This window comes from Heterocephalus glaber, unplaced genomic scaffold (genome assembly GCF_053883595.1).
Source record: "Heterocephalus glaber isolate CG9 unplaced genomic scaffold, H.glaber_assembly_v1.0 deba00001481, whole genome shotgun sequence".
Lineage (NCBI taxonomy): Eukaryota > Metazoa > Chordata > Mammalia > Rodentia > Bathyergidae > Heterocephalus > Heterocephalus glaber.
Window position 1 is genome coordinate 19,176,922 of NW_028258317.1, and position 19,609 is coordinate 19,196,530.

Consider the following 19,609-nt stretch of genomic DNA (forward strand, 5'->3'; position numbering starts at 1 on the left):
ATTTTAGAAAGAGGCGGCATCGCTCTAGCAGGTCCTGCCAGTAGTTTAAAAGATGTCTTAAATGTAGTAAGCCTCTTCTTAGGGAATGTCAAGAAGCTGCATGGCTGCGTAAAAAGGCCACCAGGAGATTACTGCCTGATGTCTCCCAACTCAGACTAAGAGGCAGTGACAGGTGAAGTAGGGAGACGTTGAGAGAGATCTCGCGGGTGTCCGAAACTGCCTGGGTTAGCGAGGGACCTACAGGGTCCGGTGCTTTTAGCCAATCCTCAGAGACACGTTGCACGTCACTGACGGTTCGTTGAGGCTCATCACGACGTCATCCAGAGGCGCCGGAAGAGGTGCTGTACAAACGGAGTAACGTGCATGCAAGGATCTATCACTTGAGGTAAGGCAGTGGTCAGCCTACCTTGTCTGCTGGCACTCTGGGTTGAAAAGCCAGTGTGGGCGTTAGGCTCTGGCTGCTGGTATCCGTGAGTGATGTGTCTGGAATGGCCCTTTCATGGCTTCTTTCTTGGCATCTTCTCCTGGTCCCATTGGCTTGTGTCAGCGGGCGCTCATGGTGGTCTCTGGCCTACTTTGAGTTTGTTCACGTGTGCCTACGACTCCTGTACCTACCTTGGTCATAAGGCAGGCATAAAAATATTAGCGGGCATTGACCATCCCAAAGAGGCAGCTCATCATGTGGTAATGACGGTGTTTTTGCCAAAAACGCTGCATGAGAGGAATGTGAGCCCTCCTTCACAGTCAGTCAGTAGTTTTTTTTAAAAAAACTTATATTTTTTATTTGTATATATTTATCATACATATTGATCACATTTATCATAGGGAATTTGTATCTGTACATAATATATCTTGATTTTTCTTTTATTCCCCCATGCCCCTTCACTCCCTTCAACCTTTGTTCCCCTCCCCATTTACAAAAGCTTTGTTTCTACTTTTTCCTTCTAGTCTCTTTTTTTCTTTTCCTTTCCTTCCCTCCCCCTCCCCCATCGCTTGTTCCCCTTCCCATTTGAATTTATAGGAATGCCAGAAGAAGCAAGCCTTTCCCCATACAGACCAGTGGAAGCAGTTCAACAAAACAGGGATATTTGGAATTCTGTTCCAAATGGAATTAATGTGGTCTAGGTTTGGAGCCCTTTGGGAATTTGAGTTATTTTGGGAATTTCGTAAAATACTTGAGACAGGATTATGTGGGTAGAAGACATAAATTTGTGCCCCTTCGCCTTAAGTCATCACTTTTGAATGATTTCTTTTTCTTTAACATTCAGTAGCTCCTGCTTTAATCCTACCCTTCCTATTAACAGCAGTGATACTAGTGTTGGGATTAAGTGACTTGCCTGAAGTCACACAGTGAGTAGGTGGGGGAATCAAAGTTGAATTCAAGCAGCCCAGTTTAGAGGCCTCGATGCTCATCACTCTTTATGTTGATTTTTTTCAGCTGTTCATTAAATTTTTGAGTACATCATTCTGTTGTTACCTGTTATTTTATGGAGAACATTAAGATCATGAGACATACTTTCCCTCCAATTTTTGCCGATGCTTTCCTTTTTAAAAACAGTCACCTGAGTGGTTTTATGTAGGTAAAAGGAAGGTTGAAATCATTCTTTCTGATGATATGGAAACACTGAAATTGATTTGCTGTAAAAAAGAAAGTATTTGGATTTCAATCTTTATTTTTCCTTTATTCTTAAAAGGGTGAGTTGTCAAAGAACATCCCTTTATCTTTGCTTCTGACCTTTATTTTATGGTTTCACTTATGAAACCTTATTTTCATTTGTCATTTCTGCTCCTTCTGTGTTCCATTCATGAAAAAACAAGGTCAGTTTTCTCAGATCTTCCTTAACACTCCATCCCAACCAAAGAAAGAAAATCTTTGGTGATCCATCTTCCTTTTGCTGTCTCCTGGTAAATCTCTTCCCCTTATTACCAAACTGTTTTAAAGAGTATTTTAAAGTCTGTCCCCGTTTTCTTACCTCCCAGTCCTTTGTGCAGTCTAGCTTGAAGACTCATAATTCTCTTGAAATTTCAGTTAAGGTACCAGTGATTGAATATCAAACCAGATAGATGTTTTTCAATCATTACTGGATCCCTTTGATGCTTTTGAAACTTGATCATACCTCTTACAGTGTAGCTGTTTCTCTGGTGCCTTGTTCACCATTCATTCCTCCTGTGAATAGTCTTTTTTCCTCCTCTCCTAGAATGTTGGATGTTTCAGTGCTTTGACTTTGCCCTCTGCACTTTTCATTCTGTACATATTGAACATACCAATTACTTTTGTCTCAGCTATCTACTACATGTTCCCAAATTGAAGTTGTCAACTTAGCCTTCTTTTCTGAGATTCACTTTCACATCTAAGTACCCTCCTGGAGAGTTCTGCCTTTGAGTCCCATAGACACTTTAGATTTGAAGCTTGAAACTGAACTCAGTACACTCACTCAACTTACTCATCCTACCCATCACTAAGTCCTGATTTTACCACCTAAATCTTTTCAAATCTGTGCTTTTATCTGTGTCTGTACCATGGTAGTCCCCCTTATCTCTGGGGTATGTTCCAGTGGATATCTGAGATTGCAGATGGTACCAAAATCTATCTATACCATATATATTTTCTCTGTGTATATGTACCTATAATAAAGTTTAGTTTATAAGTTAGGTACAGAAAAAGATTAATAACAGTAACTGTTATAACTATAATAGCAATTATAATTACACTATTATAAAAGTTATATAAAACTTATGAGTTGTTTATGCCTGAAATTTTCCATTTAATATTTTCAGACTGTGTTTGCGGGTAACTGAGACTGTAGGAAGTGAGATTACAGATAAGAGAGATTACTCTATTGTTTTACTTTGGGCCTTATCATCTTTCACCTGAAATATGATGGCTGTCTACCTGGCTTTTCTGCCCCTAGTCCGGGTACCCACGTGTTCTTTATACTACTGTACCTCTGCAAATGGCCTTTGGAAACACATGTTTCAAATTCTTGTTTAATCTTTAAAGATTTATTTGTTCATATATCTGTTCTTTTCTGTCATTCAGCAAACATTTATGTCTGTTGATTTGGAGAATCCATTGTAACTTCCAAAATTTGAGTTTCTTAGTTTCTTAGAGGTCTGCCTCATCTGGATCTTACCTGGATCTGTAGCCTCTTCTCTGCACCCTATTCTAGGTTCCAGAATACTGAACTGTTTCTTCATGCACACTGTGATGTTTCTTCTTTGTTCATTTGCCCTTGCTCTTCAGTGCCTTTTGGTTCGGTAATCCTTATCTTCTCTAATTCCTCTACCTCCTGGTCCTCACTTAATTAGGTTGCTCCCTTTCATCAAATTAACCCAGTTAATATGTAGGACTCAGTTTAGGGTCACCTTCTCCATAAAACCTTTCCCCTCGTTTGAGTTGAGTACTCCAGCTTTGTCTTCCCATTATAATATCCTTTGTATAGATCAGTGGTGGCAAACCAGTGGCATGCATATTGACACAAAAGGTGTGAATGTATGAATTGTTTTTTTTTAAACCAAAACCTCAGTATTTGGGTTTAATTGCAGTGTTGGGACTTTGCAACAAGTGAGTTTTGGTTGCAGATTTGGCACTCGTCTCTGAAAGGTTCGCCATCACTCTTATAGACCAGTCATACTACATTTATTATAATTGTTTTCATGTCAGTTTTCTCTCGGACTCTTGAGTCTTTTGACAGCAAGGCTTATGTATTATCTCTTAATTCCCAGTGTAAGAATAGCACAAGGCACATAGTAGGAATGCAGTAATTTTGATTGAATGATCAAATGAGTGAAGTCAAAAAGTATATGGTGCAGTGGTTAAGAATTCATTGTTTGAAATTAATTCAAATCCTAGCTGTGGCACACATTGGCTATGTGATTTGAATGTGTTACTTTACTTGTTTAAGCCTTAATTTTCTCTTCCTTAGAATGAAAGTTGTGAATATTAGAACAAGATGGTGTGAGAAATTTAGCACAGTGCCTGTGATATATAATTAATAAACATATGCCGAATACCAGGGGATCCTGGAGTATAAGACAGGGCTAGCCCAAGGCAGTGATCTCCAGAGACCCTCCATGTTTCCTGAATTGGTAGGGAGTGATATGGTGATATAATCCCAGGATTATAACCTCATTTGGAAAGTAGAATTAAATCCATGTTAAGCACTCAGAACTGTGAAGGTAGTTCTTCCATATCCCGTGACAAGATGTATAGAAGAGAAGATGGCTCAGTGAAGGCCTTAGGGAGGAGGTGAAACTTGAAAGTTGACTAAGATTTGGGTTTTTAGAAAGGAGGAAAGATTATAAACCAATACCAGGAGACCAAATTAAGAATGATTTAGTTTGGTGTGGTGGTGCATGCCTGTAATCCCAGCACTCTGGGTGGCTGAGGCAGGTTTGAACCCAGCCTGAGCAATTTAGTGAGACCCTTTCTTTTTTTTTTTTGGTACTGGGGATCGAACTTGAGTCCTTGGCTTGCGCAGCAGGCGACGAAACCACTGAGCTAAATCCCCGGCCCTGAGTGAGACCCTTTCTAAAAATAAAAAAGCACTGGGTATGTAGCTCAGTGTGAAGACTCTGGGTTCCTACTTTGTGGGAAAAGAAACAAAGAAAAAAGAAAAGAAAAAAAGGATAGAATTACTTCTCTGGGAGACATGATTCAGTACATACCTGAATGATGTACTTGCAAGGATATGTTTGTGTCTGAGGGAAGGAAGAGAGAGGAATGGGTAAGTGGGGCTGTGAAAAAGAGAGAGGTGAAACAAGTAACCTCTGGAGGGTTAGAGTCTGAGGGTTCTAATTTCAAGCTTGAGGGATCTGGGAATTGATTAAGTGGAAAAAAAAAACCTAACATAAAAATTCAGTTTCTCTTTTGTACTAACTACATTTCATGTGCTCTATCATCACACAGGGGCTACTTTACTTGGATGGGCAGGTTTAGAACATCTATCACTGCAGAAAATTCAGTTGAAGACCAGTGTTCTAGGATGTGTGTGTGTGTGTGTGTGTGTGTGTAAAATAAAATTTTATTTTATTTTGAGACAGGGTCTTACATGTAGTTCAGACTGGCCTTGAACTTACTGTGTAGCCCAGGCTGGCCTCAAACTTATGGCAATCTTCCTGCCTCAGCCTCCCAAGTGCTGGTATGACAGGCAATACTATGCCTGACTCAGGATTTCTTTCCAACCAATCCCCACAACTCTGCAATGAAAGGTATGGAGCTGAAAAACAGAGGATGGTAAATCCTCAGCTTCTCTCTCTGGGGAATCTCATATGAGGAGCAGAGCATTCTACCGCTAGAAGAAAAGCTAGAGAAGGAGGGGAGAGCAGAAAAATATGAGAACACTTGGATGGGAGGGATTATCATCTGATCATTCATTTGCAAATGTTTATACTTGCTGTATGCCAAGCATTGTATTAAATACTGGTGATATATTGATAAACAAAAATAGGCATGATGACTGGGCGTAGTGGCACACACCTAGAATCCCAGCACTTGGGAGGCTGAGGCAGGACAGTCACTGAGTTTGAGGCAAGTCTGGACTACATAGTGAGTTCAAGTCCAGCCTGAACTACATAGTAATACCCTTCTTAACAAACTAACAAACAGACAAAAAGCCAAAACTAGTTGAACAATAGTATTAAAAAATAGGCATGATCTCTGCTGTTATAGAGCTTGCAGTTTATGGAGTTTAACTTGAAGAACTGAATTGAAGATTCAAAACACCCATCCTTCAGCATTCTTCATATTCTAAAACTTCATTCCTAAAAATTGGGTCTGGAGGCTAAAATGAGCCATAATAGTTGTATAATCATTGTGCAGTCATTGCATCAGCTTTTGGAGTAGAAAGTAGAAAAATCATGACTTCAGAACTCTGGGAGAATAAAGTGTGTATTTTACCTGTGGAGGGCAGGAGAGGTAGTTCTCACCATCCTGCAACAGCGGGGCATCCTCCTAGCTGTCTGTTAGTCCTCCTTGTCCCTGCTGTCAAACTGTGCTCTCCTCTGGCTTCTGTTGTCAGCAGGAGTAGTCAGTCACCACATGACTTACTTCCTAATGCATAATGAAGACATGCATCACTTTTCAGTCCATTACCTGATCATTTACCAATTTCTAGCAAGTGCAAACAAGTACCCTTTGGAACATACAGCATTTCAAAGTGGGGCCTGCCTGTAGCACCATCATTGTTTGGTGATCTAGGTGTAGGTTTTAGATTTACAGCTGACTCTTCGTGCTCTTGCATCAACTTTTTCTCAGAGACTCGCTGAGCTGATTTTGGCCTAGGTTATATTGACAGCCTTCTGACTAGTGTCTAACTCTAGCTTTCTCCACTCTAGCCTGCCCACACAGTTGTTGACATAGTATTCTTTGAATTCTGTTATTTCATCTTGTTTTGAAACACAAACCCTTGGCAGTTGTCTCGTATTGACGATGTTGAATCTAAAAATTTTTTGGTGACTTTGTGGGGCAGCTCCTCTGCTGTAGCCAGTGAAGTCTGCCTTTTATCCCTGACCTGTGGCTTACCATTGTTGAGTGCCATCACTTGTGCTTTTAAAAATGAAATACACTCTCCTCCTTTCCCTCCTTATCATTCCCTCGGTTCCTGGCCTTCTCCAGCTGTGTGGTTTCGGGAAGCCTTTCTTGACTAATACAGGACTTTGGCTCTCTTTAGCTTTTATGTGCTTACACTAACACAGTTCCTACTTCTTCAGCTCTCATCTGTTCATTCTGTCTTGTATTGTCTTGTCTTTGCAGATGGTAATGAAGCTGACTTTTTAAAATATGTTTTCTTTGTTTATGAACACAAAGCTTATACAGAGGGCATAGGTGCTATCTCGATGATAGGCAGGATTTCCTTTAGAGAGTGTCTTAGTTACTTTCTCATTGCTGAGTCAAAACACCTGACAGCCAAAAGTTAAAGGAGGAGTTTATTTTAGCTCACAGTTTGTAGAAGTTTTAGTCCATAGTCAGTTGACTGCAATGCATAACAGCATGGCAGAAGGGCAGGGCAGGCAGGACTGACTTCCTTCTTCCTTCCCTTTTTATTCCATCCAGGCTACAAACCAACTGGTTGGTGCCACCCATAACCAGAGTGAGTCTTCTCTCTTCAGTGAATTCATAACCCACACCCAGAACTATACTAAGCCAATTAGTGGACTGATCTAATACCACACACCCATGATCCAGTCACTCCCAGAAGCCCCACCAAGATTGCATGAGGCTTTGGGGGACATCTAGATATAAGCCATAACAGGGGGTATTAGAAGCCTGAGCATTGATAGGATTCTAGAGTCGAAGGAGGCACTTCAAAGATCTAGTCCCAGCCTTGTCCATACAGTAATTCCCTTTTCAGTCTTCCCAAATAAGAGGATAATTATCCTTATTCTCTCCTTGCCTCAGCTTCTATGACATATTGATACCTGTCAAATATGTACATTCAGTCCATTCCTTCTGAGCTTTATGCCTGTATATTTCAGCTTGACTCTTGGTTCTTCCACAGGCAACTTAAACTAATTGTGTTTCAAGGAAATTGATCTTTCTTCACTGCTATCATAAAATGTCTTCCTGTATATTCATTTGTTTCTTGAATTTTTTTAATGCTGTATATTCATTTTGGTTAATGGGCATCTTTCAAATTAGAAACCTTTGTTTAGAGTCTCCCTTTAATCCTTTGTCATTCCCCAAATGTCATGAATTAAATCCATTGTCCAGATTTCTCTTGGGTCTTCTTCCTTCCCATCCACTTTGCTCCTAACTTTGTTCAGGCCTCATCTCTCCTCTGAACTTTTTGTTTCTTTCTCTTCTGCTACTCTACCTAGCCATAAAGATTGTTTTTCAAGAGCACGTCAGCACCTCCACTGTAGTGCAGGTTGTATATTGTACAAAGGTGTCATAGTCACACGTTAGAAATTGTAGATTTGCCTATTCACTATTGCAGATGGGAGTAAAATGTATTGTTCTAACAGAGGTATATTTCAATTAAAAAAGGAAAACCTAATACACATAAACACACCTAAGAACCAAAAAACATCTTCATTCTTTTTTTTTTTTGGTACCGGGGATTGAACTCAGGTCCTTGCGCTTGCGCAGCAGGCGGCAAAACCACTGAGCTAAATCCCCAGCCCAACACTGTCATTCTTATGAAGATTCTTATTCTTATGTCCTAATTCTCTGGCAGGCAAACTCCTTCCCATCTTTTAAAATCTTTTAAAACCTTCCCATCTTTTAAAACCTTGCATAATTCTGGGGTGGTAACACATGCTTGTGATCCTGGGGAGGCTGAGGCAGGAGGATTGGTGTGAGTTTGAGGCCATCATGGGTTACATAGTGAATTCAAGGCCAGGCTATACTATATGGCTAGACCTTGTCACAAAACAAAACAAAACAAAACAAAACCTTGCATAAATACCCTTCCTCATGAAATCTTTTAAAATACTTTCCTCAAGTGATAGTCATTGAGTTAATGCCATATTTTGTTACCCTCTTCTTAAGAGTATTTATATTGTAACAATCAGTATTTGAGTCTGTACTGCACAAGTACAGGGACAATATTTTATTAATCCCTGGGAGACTTTCAGCATGTAGATTAATGTTCCCCACAAAGAGTATATCAATAAATGTGTAACAAATATTTAATTGCTTAGCGTGATTCAGTCAGGGAGGTAAATATGTACCCTATCATCTCATTTAATCCTCACAGTAGCTTCTTGAGTCCTGTCATTATCAGATTTATAGGTTAGGAAATTGAGACTAAGGAAGTGAGGTCACCTGCCTCAAGATGAGCAGTTGGTAAATTACATACATGGTGGCACTAGAACATATCCCTGGAGGACTTGTGTTAATGGATCTGTTTTTCCAGAAGTTTCCTTGTTTTGTCTTTCAGAGCGATGATGCGGGTGTGCTGGTTGGTGAGACAGGACAGCCAGCACCAGCGAATCAAACTTCCACATTCAGAAGCAATTGTGATTGGGCGTGGCCCAGAAACCAAGATCACTGATAAGAAATGTTCTCGACAGCAAGGTAACTGGTCATAAGAATGTGGAGATTACCATGTTTTGGAAGATAGTGATAACCAAATATACACATTTCCCAGATGCTCTTGAAGAAAAAACTTATTTACCAAAAAAAAAAAAGCATCCCAAACTCAGGAACTCAGCTTTTTAGCCAATACTAGGGCCTCATTTATTCCTGATTCTGTCCTCCCATTCTGGGCAGGTTAGGGTGATGGTTGGGAGCAGGCAGATTCCATCCTATTACAATGGGGTGGTGGAGTTGAGCCCTGCACTTGCTTTGCTTTGCTAGGGAGATTGCTCATTGGGCAGCAAGACTGATAAATTCTGGAGTCTCTAGGCTGAAGCCATGTCTGAGAAGCAATGGGGTGGTGCATCCTTTACTCATTGCCTCACACAGAGGGTCATCTCTTTATAGGACTATGGCATCCAACTCTTCCCTTTCACAGGGCTTAATGAAAGTCCTTACTTTCAGGATGTATGTACAGTCCTTCATTTTTTCCTGTAAACTTTGGGCATGCTCATTGCCATCTAGTGTGATTCCATAGATCAGGATTCTGGACTTAGAGAGATCTGGAGTCTGTAGCACTGGTTATGGACTTTCCCATGTGAATTAGTCCAAGTGGAAGGAAAAATAAAAAGCTGTGCTTGACCTGGAAAGGCCCAAGACATAGAAGCTGCCACCACTTCTTTCCAGCAACTGTAGAGACATGTATGTATCAGTCTGCCCTCTGTCTGTCCTCCCTGGTGCACAGCTGTGGTGTCAGCCCTACATACTTTGTTCACTTATCTGAACAGAAGTGCTTAATAATATTACCTCTTCTCACACATGCTCAGACTATTCTGTCCATGCACTGCTCTTTCTAGAACATTCTTTCCATTTCTTCCACTCAGGGCTGGCTGAACTTGTGTTTTCTGGGAACATGTTTTACCGCTTTCTCTGTTGAAGGCATCTGATAGTTGATTTTGTTTTTGTTTTGAAACAAGGTCTTGCTGTATTGCCCAAGCTGGTCTTGAACACCTGGGTTTTGATTATTTCTTAGCCCCCCTACTAGCTTGGACTACAGGTATACACCACAGGTGTACAGGTATACATCCAGCTTGATTGTTGTTTTTTTAATAATAATGGAAGCCTGATTTAATCCTGAGCCAGGTGCTTGCACCCTCCTGTGGGGAGAGTCTGTAATCTTGAGTCAGCCAGGAGTTACGGAACAGAGAAACTTGGGAGGATACTAGCACCAGCTAAAGGTTGTCCATACACTGATGGACATTCTATGGAAGCATTTGAAGCTCTTACAAAATGGAATTTGGAGCCTCCACCACCTGCATATCAGACAATTGCTCCTAGGTCTTTGGGGGAATGATCTGTGTAGCTTCATTGTCCTTTAGAGAGGACAGGACCGAATGTCTGGTTTTTGTTGCATTTGTGATTAACTTTTTATCTCTTTCAGTACAGTTGAAAGCAGAGTGTAACAAAGGTTACGTCAAAGTAAAGCAGGTATGTGGGTAACTTGAATTTCCTTTTTGTATTTAATGGTTTTGTTGTGGTGTTGCCTTTAGAATGTCTGTGCTAGCCAATAAAGGCTTCTGTGTCATGTGTAGAAGTGATGGAGTAATATAGCTGAACATCAAGCACGGTGCTTGACACAGTAAGTAGTTAACATATTGGCAGCTGTATTACTAATGTATCATGGCTATTGTTATAATTATTTTCTGATTATTTATTCCATAGGTAGGGGTCAATCCCACCAGCATTGACTCAGTCATAATTGGAAAGGACCAAGAGATGAAACTGCAGCCTGGCCAGGTTCTCCACATGGTGAATGAACTTTATCCGTATATTATAGAGTTCGAGGAAAAGACAAAGAGCCCTGGCCTAGAAACACACAGGAAGAGAAAGAGGTTAAGCAACAGAGATTTTATAGAAAGGGATGCTGCTCAGGAAGCTGCCTCTGGGACAGGGCTGGAACCTGAGAGCAGTCCCAACCAATGCTGTGTGGCCCCAAAGAAGGGGAAAGATGGATCTACCAAAAAGGTAAGGGTAGTGTGATTGATAGATGATGTGGTGGTTAAATGAGATATAATGACTGCTTAATTGTTTTGTACACTGTAAAGCCCAGATACATATGGGGGGTTATTAGTCATAATGAGGGTTGTTAACCATGATGAAAGACTCACATGTTTGTGGTATGAAAATTTGGTTGAACATCCTTTTATATTTTTTTCTTTTGAATTCTTGAGGTAAGCCACTTGAAGGAAGGTGGGGCAGTAATGGCAGTGTATTAAACACTGAACAAGTAAAATGGGTTAGTTGTTTATATATCCATAGAAGGTTAGCACAGGAATGCTTTTTCGTATGTTATGAAATTCATGTGCTGATGTTAAAGTGGAAACTTGGTCAGGCTGGAGTATGACAGGCACAGAGAAGATGTGATTCACACTCTGGCATTTCTGATCTCTGTCCAGATGCTCAGGTGTGAATATAGGAATACAGTTGGAATGGCTTATGGTTTCAAAAGGTAATAGATTGAAGAAAAGGAGGTTTAGTTTAATTCTCAAAAACTGATCTTATTTCTAATTTTGTTTGGATTTTGCTGTCACATAGTATTAACTAGGGCTGGGGATGTAGCTCAGTGGCACCATGGCTGCCTGGCAAGTGCCAGGTCCTGAGTTTGATTCCCAGTACCAAAACAAAAACAAAAACAAAAAAACTACCACATCGTATTTTTTTCCTTAAATTCTTTTATTGGTATATTTTAGGTATACAATACATTTACATTTATCATTGGGTGCTTGTACCTATACATGTTGTATCTTGGTTCTTATTTTTTCCTCATTACCTGGGCACCCTTCACCCCCTCCACCCTTCCCTATTTACATAGATTTTGTTTCCAGTTTTTTTCCTTTTTCATAATTTTTCCTCTCCCTTCTTTCCTTTCTCCTTCCCCTCCCACCACCCCTACACCTTTGGATCTTTTAATATTTCAAATTATCAATTATTCATTTTAATCATTTTAATCCTTATTTACACTTTCAGTTTCTCACACTAGAGAAACTATTTGGTATTTACACATGTGTGTCCTATTTATTTCACTTATGAGTATGGCCTCAATATGCATCCATTTAGCTATAAATGTTTCTAGTTTCTCCTTTATGCCTGAGTAGTACTCCATTTTATAAAAAAAACCCCACATCTTCTTTATCCAGTTTCCAGTTGATGGGCACTTGGGCTGTTTTGAAGCTTTAGGTATTACAAATTGTGCCGCTATAAACATATGTGCACATATATTGCTGTAGTATGATTCTTTTAATTCGTTTGGGAAGATACCCAGCAGGGGAATAGCTGGGTCAAATGGGACCTCTAGCTCTAGTTCTTTGAGATATCTCCATACTGATTTCCACAGTGGTTGCACCAGTCTGCACCCTAACCAACAATGGAGAAGGGTTCCTCTCTCCCCACACCCCGCCAGCATTTGTTGTTGGTTGATTTCTTGATAGCAGCCATTCTTTCTGGGGTGAGGTGGAATCTCAGTGTTGCTTTCATCTGCATCTCTCAAATGACCAGTGATGTTGAACATCTTTTCATATATTTATTTGTTGCTTTTATTTCTTTGTCTGAGAAATGTCTGTTCATTTCAGATGCCCATTTTTGAGTTGACTTTTTGAATTTGGGCGGTCTGATTTTTTTCAGTTCTTTATATATTCTAGATAGTAGTCCTTTGTCTAAGGTACTGCTGCTAAAATTTTTTTCCCACATTGTAGGTTGTCTCTTAGCTCTGTTGGTGGTTTCTCTTGCAGTGCAGAAGCTTTTTAATAAGATGAGATCCCAATTGTTGATTCTTTGTGCTAGTTCCCATGCTACTGAGATTTTGTTCATAAAGTCTTTTCCTATGCCAGTGTCTTCAAGAGTTCTACCTAACTTATCTTCCAGCAAGTTTAATGTTTCTGTCTTAATATTTAGATCTATAATCTACTTCGATCTTAGTTTAGTGCATGGTTGAAATCCAGTTATTCAAACACCATTTATTAAATAGGCTATCTTTCTTCCAATGATGGTGGTTGGCTCCTTTGTCAAAGATGAGGTGGCTGAGTATGTCTGGAGTTGTTTCTGCATATTCTAATCTATTCCACTGATCCTCAGGTCTTTTTCTTTGCCAGTACCATGCTGTTTTTATCACAGTAGCTTTGTAGCATAGTTTCAAGTTGGGGATTGTGATACCCCCAGCCATGTCTCTGTTGCCTAGAATTGCTTTTGCTATTCTAGGTCTCTTCTGGTTCCAAATAAAATTTTCGATTGTTTCTCTAGTTCTGTGAAGTATATTGTTGGAATTTCAATCGGCATTGCATTAAATCTATATAGTAGTTTTGGAAGTATGACCATTTTCACTATATTGGTTCTTCCTACCCAGGAACAAGGGATATCTTTCCATTTTCTTATATCCTTCTCAATCTCCTTTTTTAGAGTGCTGTAGTTTTTAGTGTAGAGATCTTTTGCTTCCTTTGTTAGATTGATTTGTAGATATTTCATTTTTTGGGATGCTATTGTAAAAGGAATTGTTTCTCTAATTTCTCTCTCAGTGAGTGCTATTTGTGTATAAGAAAGCTATTGTTTTTTGAGTGTTGACTTTATATCCAGCTACTGTACTGAATCTGTCAATTGTCAGCAAATAATGACTTCTTCCTTTCCTATTTTTATTCCTTTTATTTCTTTCTCTTTCTTAATTGCTGTGGCTGTTTCCAGAACTATATTGAACAGAAGTGGTGACAGTGGGCATCCTTGTCTTCTTCCTGATTTTAGCGTAAAAGTTTTCAGTTTTTGACTATTTAGTATGATGTTGGCTGTTGGTTTTTCATAGATAGTCTTAATCAGCTTGACATAAAGACCTTCTATTCCAATTTTCTGTAGGGTTTTGATCATGAACGAATGTTGGATTTTGTCAAATGCCTTTTCTGCATCTGTTAAGATGGTCATATGGTTTTTGTCCTTGACTCTGTTAATATAGTGTATTACATTTATTGATTTGTGAATGTTGAACCATTCTTGCTTCCTTGGGATAAATCCGACTTGGTCAAGGTGTATGATCTTCTTGATGACCCTCTGTATTCTGTTTGCCAGTACCTTGTTGAGGATTTTTGTATCTGTGATCAATCATTGGGGAGATTGCCTGTAGTTCTCTTTTTGGGTTGGGTCTTTCCCTGGTTTTGGAATCAAAGTAACACTTGCTTCCAGGAATGAATTTGGAAGCCTTGCATCCCTTTCAATTTCCTTGATGAGTTTAAAGTGCAATGGTGATAGTTCTTCTTTAAATGTCTTGTAGAATTCAGCAGTGAAGCCATCAGGACCTGGGCTTTTCTTTGTTGGTAAATTTTTTATTACATTTTCAATTTCACTCATTGTAATTGGGTGTTTAGGATTTCTATATCTTCTTCATTTAACTTTGGCAATTCATATGTGTCTAGGAATCTGTCCATTTCTTCTGTGTTTTCCATTTTATTAGAGTACAGGTTCTCGAAGTAGGTATTGCTAATCCTCTGGATTTCTGGTGGGTCTGTTGTGACTTCACCTTTTTCATTCTTAATTGCATGGATTTGAGACTTTTCTTTCCTTTTTTTGATAAGGTTGGCTAAAGGTTTATCGATTTTATTTATTCTTTTAAAAAACCAACTCTTTATTAATTTTCTGTGTCATTCTCTTAATCTCCATTGCATTGATTTCTTTTTTTTATTTTAAACAATATTCAAGTTTATTAAACAAATTAAAAAAGATATTATAAAATGTTTAACTTTCATCAGCTTCAAGGTTTATGTTGCTGCTGAATTTTGCATATAACTAAACTTTCAAGTCTGCTAACACCCGCTGAATTGATTCTACTTTGGATTCTAAGGTATCAATTTCTTCTTGCAAATTTTTCTTTGCTTCTTCTAACATGTCTTGTGTTTCTTCTTGAGAATGGCTAATGAAAACATCACCAATCTGGTAAGTTATCATTAAGCTGTCATCATCTGCGAGCATGATGTTGTCACAAGCATCTTCTAAATTCTGGAGTTGTTTCTTTTTTACTTCTATTTCTTCCTTTAGCTCTGTGATTCTCCTCGTATTCCACGCAAATTTATTTATCTTTTGTTGATCTTTGAAAGTAATATTGACATCTTTTGCAGCTGCCTTCTTGGTGGCTGCCATCTTGGGACTCCATTGCATTGATTTCTGTTCTGATCCTTATAATTTCCTCTCTTGTATGAGCTTTGGGTTTGTTGTGCTCTTCTTTTTCTAGGAGCTTGAGGTTCTGCATTAGGTTATTTATCTGAGTTCTTTCTGTTTTCCTAATATGGGCATTCACTGCTATGAATTTCCCATGTAGAACTGCTTTCATTGTGTCCCATAGATTCCTGTATGTTGTATTGGCATTATGATTTACTTGTAGAAACTGTCTAATTTCTTCTTTAATTTCCTCTGTGACCCATTGGTTGTTCAGGAGGGTGTTATTCAATTTCCATGTGTTTGTGGGAGTTTTGGGGTTTCTTATGTTATTGATCTCCAATTTTATTGCACTATAATCTGATAATATACAGGTGGTAACTTCAGTTCTTTTATATTTACTTAGACATGTCCTATGAGCTAGCATGTGGTCTATTTTGGAGAATGACCTGTGTGCAGCCAAAAAGAATGTGTATTCTGATTTTGTGGGGTGGAACACTCTGTAAACATCTATTAAGTCCATTTGTTCAATAGCTTGGTTCAGTTCTAGAATTTCATTGTTAATTTTTTGTCTAGATGATCTGTCTGCTTGTGATAGTGGGGTATTGAGGTCCCCCACTACAACTATATTAGTGCTAGTGCTTATTTGGTTTTTCATGCCCATTAATATTTGTTTTGTATAGTTGGAGGCATTCATATTTGGTGCATATATATTTAGGATCATCATCTCTTCCTCTTGGATTGTTCCCTGCAAAAGGATGTAGTGACCATCTTTGTCTCTCCTAATTAGTTTTGGTTTGAAATCTTTGTCTGCAAATAAGATTGCTACACCTGCTTTTTTCCGGGTTCCGGTCGAGTGGAGAACTGTTTTCCATCCTTTTACTTTCAGTCTATGAATTTCCTTTTGAGTTAGGTGTGTTTCTTGTACGTTGCATATTGCTGGATTTTGCTTCTTAATCCTTTCTGTTAGTCTATTTCTTTTGATTGATGAATTGAGGCCATTAACATTGATAGTTATAATTGATAGATATTGACTCATCCTTGTTGTGATGCTTTATTGTTGTTGGCTCTTTTATTTCTTACTTTTTTCCCCTTTTCCCTTTAGTGTCTTACCTTGCCTGGTGGCTTCCCTCTGTTGGGCCTCATGGAGTTGAGACCTTCATTGTCTTTTTCTAGGCTATTGCTTAGAATTGTTTGGAGTGCTGGTTTGGTGTTCATGAAATTTCTTAGGTGTTCTTTGTCATGGAAGTATCTAATTTCCCTGTGGATTTTGAAAGATAATTTTGCAGGATAGAACAGTCTAGGTTGGAAGTTATTTTCTTTTAGGGCTTGAAGTGTTTCACTCCAGGCTCTCCTTGACTCGAGGGTTTGTGTTGAGAAGTCTGCTGTGATTCTGATGGGCTTTCCTTTGTAGGTGATTTGTTTCTTCTCTCTAACTGCATGTAGGATTTTTTTCTTCTGTTGAGTTTCTGGGATCTTGACTATTATATGTCTAGGTGTAGATTTTTTTTAATCATGGCTAGTTGGAGTTCTATATGCCTCACTTATCTGTATGTTCAATTCTCCACCTCTGTCTGGGGAGTTTTCTATTATTACTTCTGTGAACAGATTTTTTTTATGTCAATTGTACTTTCTCCTGCTTTTTCGTGGACTCCTATCAGTCTTATGTTATTTTTCTTTGCATCATCTAGCAGCTGCTGGTTTGATTTCTCCTGGTCCTTTACTATTTTTAAGAAATCTCTGTTTTCATGGTCATTAGCCTCAATCCTGTCTTCTATATCTGATGTTCTATCTTCATATTCCTTTAATCTGCTCTGCATGCTTTCAGTGGAGTTTTTAATCTCCTGAATATCTGTTTAAATCTGTTTCATGGATTCCATTTCTTTCTTATGTTGGTCGATCATGGTTACCATTTCTTTCTTATGCTGGGCATTCATGCCTTCCAGCATATTTCTGAGCTCATCTATTTTTTTTTATCTGTTTCTTTTCTAGAGCCTCTAATCATGTCTTTCACTCTGCTCCCCATCTCTGTAGTTATGTGGGAGATTATTTCTGTTTTGAATTTTTGTAGAGCCTCATTCATCTGTTTTGTTACTTCCTGTGCTGTCAGTTCAGGGTGTCCAGGTGGTTGATTATTGGACTTCTCCACCTCGTTTCCCCCAGAATTTACCTTTTGTGGGGTGGAAGTCTGAGTTTGTGCCTTACTTAAATGTCTTCTCATTTTTGTTTTTAGTACTGTCCTTGGTTTAATTCCTGGATTGATACTTTGAAGTTGCTTATTATAAGTATCTTTGTTGTTGTATTTAGAACCCTTATGGAATGATTGCTTCTCAGAGGTGTCTTCTAGATATAGCTGGTCTTTAGGATTTGAGTCTCTTAATGGCTCTGAGGCTGTCTCATTTTCATTTTACCAGGAAGGACAACTGATTAGATAAATCACAACACCTTAGCGCAAGTGATACAATCAGCAACACAATAGCATCAAGTACCTCTTAGAAAATTACAATTTGTGGTAGCTATTAGTCTATCACCTTTAACTGTGTGAATTAGATCAAAATCAAGGACCAACCCAACATATGTTTATAGTGAATAAACTCTTCAATGTAGCAACTTTACCCTTCAGAATGGGGAGTTAGAAGGAGTTGGGGAGGGAGGGATAGGTAGGTAGAAGGATAGGGGAAGGTTAGCAGTGAGGCCTGAGGACACAGGTGAGAGAAGGAAAGAGAAGAAAAGAAAAATAAAGAAAAAATATGAATTAGATCCAGTACAGGAACACAAAGGGAAATGAAGAACAATGTGGGACAGCCAGAGAGCAAGGGAGAGGGAGAGAAAGAAAAGAGAAAGAAAGAAAAAAGAGAAAAATAAAAATTTTAAAAGTAGGAAAAGAAGAAAAAAATTAAAAATTAAAAATAAGAGCAAAAATAATAGTGGTAATTTTGAAAGTAACAAATAAAAGATAAAAGTGAGGGGACTCCTTCAGGGTATGTCTCTGCTGTCACAATAGACAACATGGGCAGCAGTGTGGTTATAAGTCAATGAGTCTCAGTAAGCCAGACCCATTAGATTCAGGCAGATTTCTGGCTGTAAGTCCCAAGCTGAGCTCCCTGTCCTCCTGCAGGGTTGAACTGTGCAAGGTTCTATTGCAGGTTCCAGCTGCCTTTCCCCTGAAGACAGTCCAGGTTCCGATGGGAGGTGATGAGCCCTCCAACTTACCAAGTATGGTGGTCTGGTGTGCCTTTATTGCAGAGATTCTCTTCACTTTTCCAGTGGGCTTCAGTTTTTCATTAGGGAGCCTGAGCGAGGCCCTCTCTCTGTTGTTCACTTCTGCAGCCCAGGACAATGGCCTTTATGACCCCCTGTGCCTCTGTAGCGTGGAACCAGGTGGCTGCACAGCCAAGAGGCCAGAGGCGGGGTGGGGGGCTCTGTTGTAGGGGGCCATGTGGCTCTGTGGGCAGCTGGTGGGCATGCCTGGGGGGTCCTCACTGGCTCCTGGTTGCAAGTGGGCATCTCAAGTAATATTCATTTTTTAAAAATTTTGTTAAATTCTTTTATTGGTACACAACACAATTACATTTCTCATTGGGAATTGTACCTTTACATAATGCATCTTGGTTCTTATTTTTTCCCCATTCCTAGCCCTCTCTTCACCCCCTCCACCCTTTCCTATTTACAAAGACATTATTTCCATTTTTTCCATTTCTCATCATTTTTCCTTTCCCTTCTTTCCTTTCCCCTGCCCCTCCCACTACCCCTACCCCTTTGGACCTTTTCTTCCTATTTTACATTATCGATTATTCATTCTAATCATTGGTTCATTTTAGGTATACAATATAATGACATTCATCATTGGAAATTTGCACCTTTACATAGTCTCTCTTGGTTCTTATTTTTCCCCCTTGCCCAGCCCTCCCTCCAACCCCTCCATTCCTCCCTATTTACAAAGATTTTGTTTCTATTTTTCCATTTTCTCATATTAATCCCATTCCCTTCTATTCTTTCCCCTATCCCTCCCACTTCCTTCCCCTTTGCCACTTTTCTTCCTATTTCACATTACCTATTATACATTTTACACTGGATAAAGAAAATGTGGTTTTTAAAAATAAAATGGAGTACTACTCAGCCATAAAAAATGAGAAATTAGAGACATTTATAGCTAAGTGGATGCACATTGAGGCAATACTCTTAAGTGAAATAAATAGGACACACATGTGTAAATACCGAATAGTTTCTCTGGTGTGAGAAACTGAAAGTGTAAATGAAGTAATCTTGAAAGGTGCCAGTTGAATTGAATTCTTTCTGATCAGTAGTCTCGGTAGAACCTCCAGAATGATATAGGGGGAAGAGATGTAACTCCCAAACCTACTAGCTATCCAAAATGCCAGTTTGTGTTCTCTAAAATTGAAG

The 19,609-nt window shown here is 39.1% G+C and overlaps 1 protein-coding gene and 1 pseudogene across 1 annotated transcript in view; one reads left to right on the forward strand and one right to left on the reverse strand.

Annotated features, from left to right (window-relative positions):
• Positions 1 to 276: 276 nt before the first annotated feature.
• The window catches only part of Aptx (aprataxin), a 28,280-nt gene continuing 8,947 nt past the window's right edge, over positions 277 to 19,609 (forward strand). The window contains exons 1-4 of the mRNA XM_004838390.3: positions 277 to 385; positions 8,883 to 9,019; positions 10,461 to 10,507; positions 10,742 to 11,044. Of these exons, the coding sequence (XP_004838447.1) occupies positions 8,887 to 9,019; positions 10,461 to 10,507; positions 10,742 to 11,044 (483 nt within the window). The 5' untranslated portion in view covers positions 277 to 385; positions 8,883 to 8,886. The remainder of the gene's footprint in view (positions 386 to 8,882; positions 9,020 to 10,460; positions 10,508 to 10,741; positions 11,045 to 19,609) is intronic.
• Positions 14,789 to 15,190, reverse strand: LOC147825860 (prefoldin subunit 4 pseudogene; annotated as a pseudogene).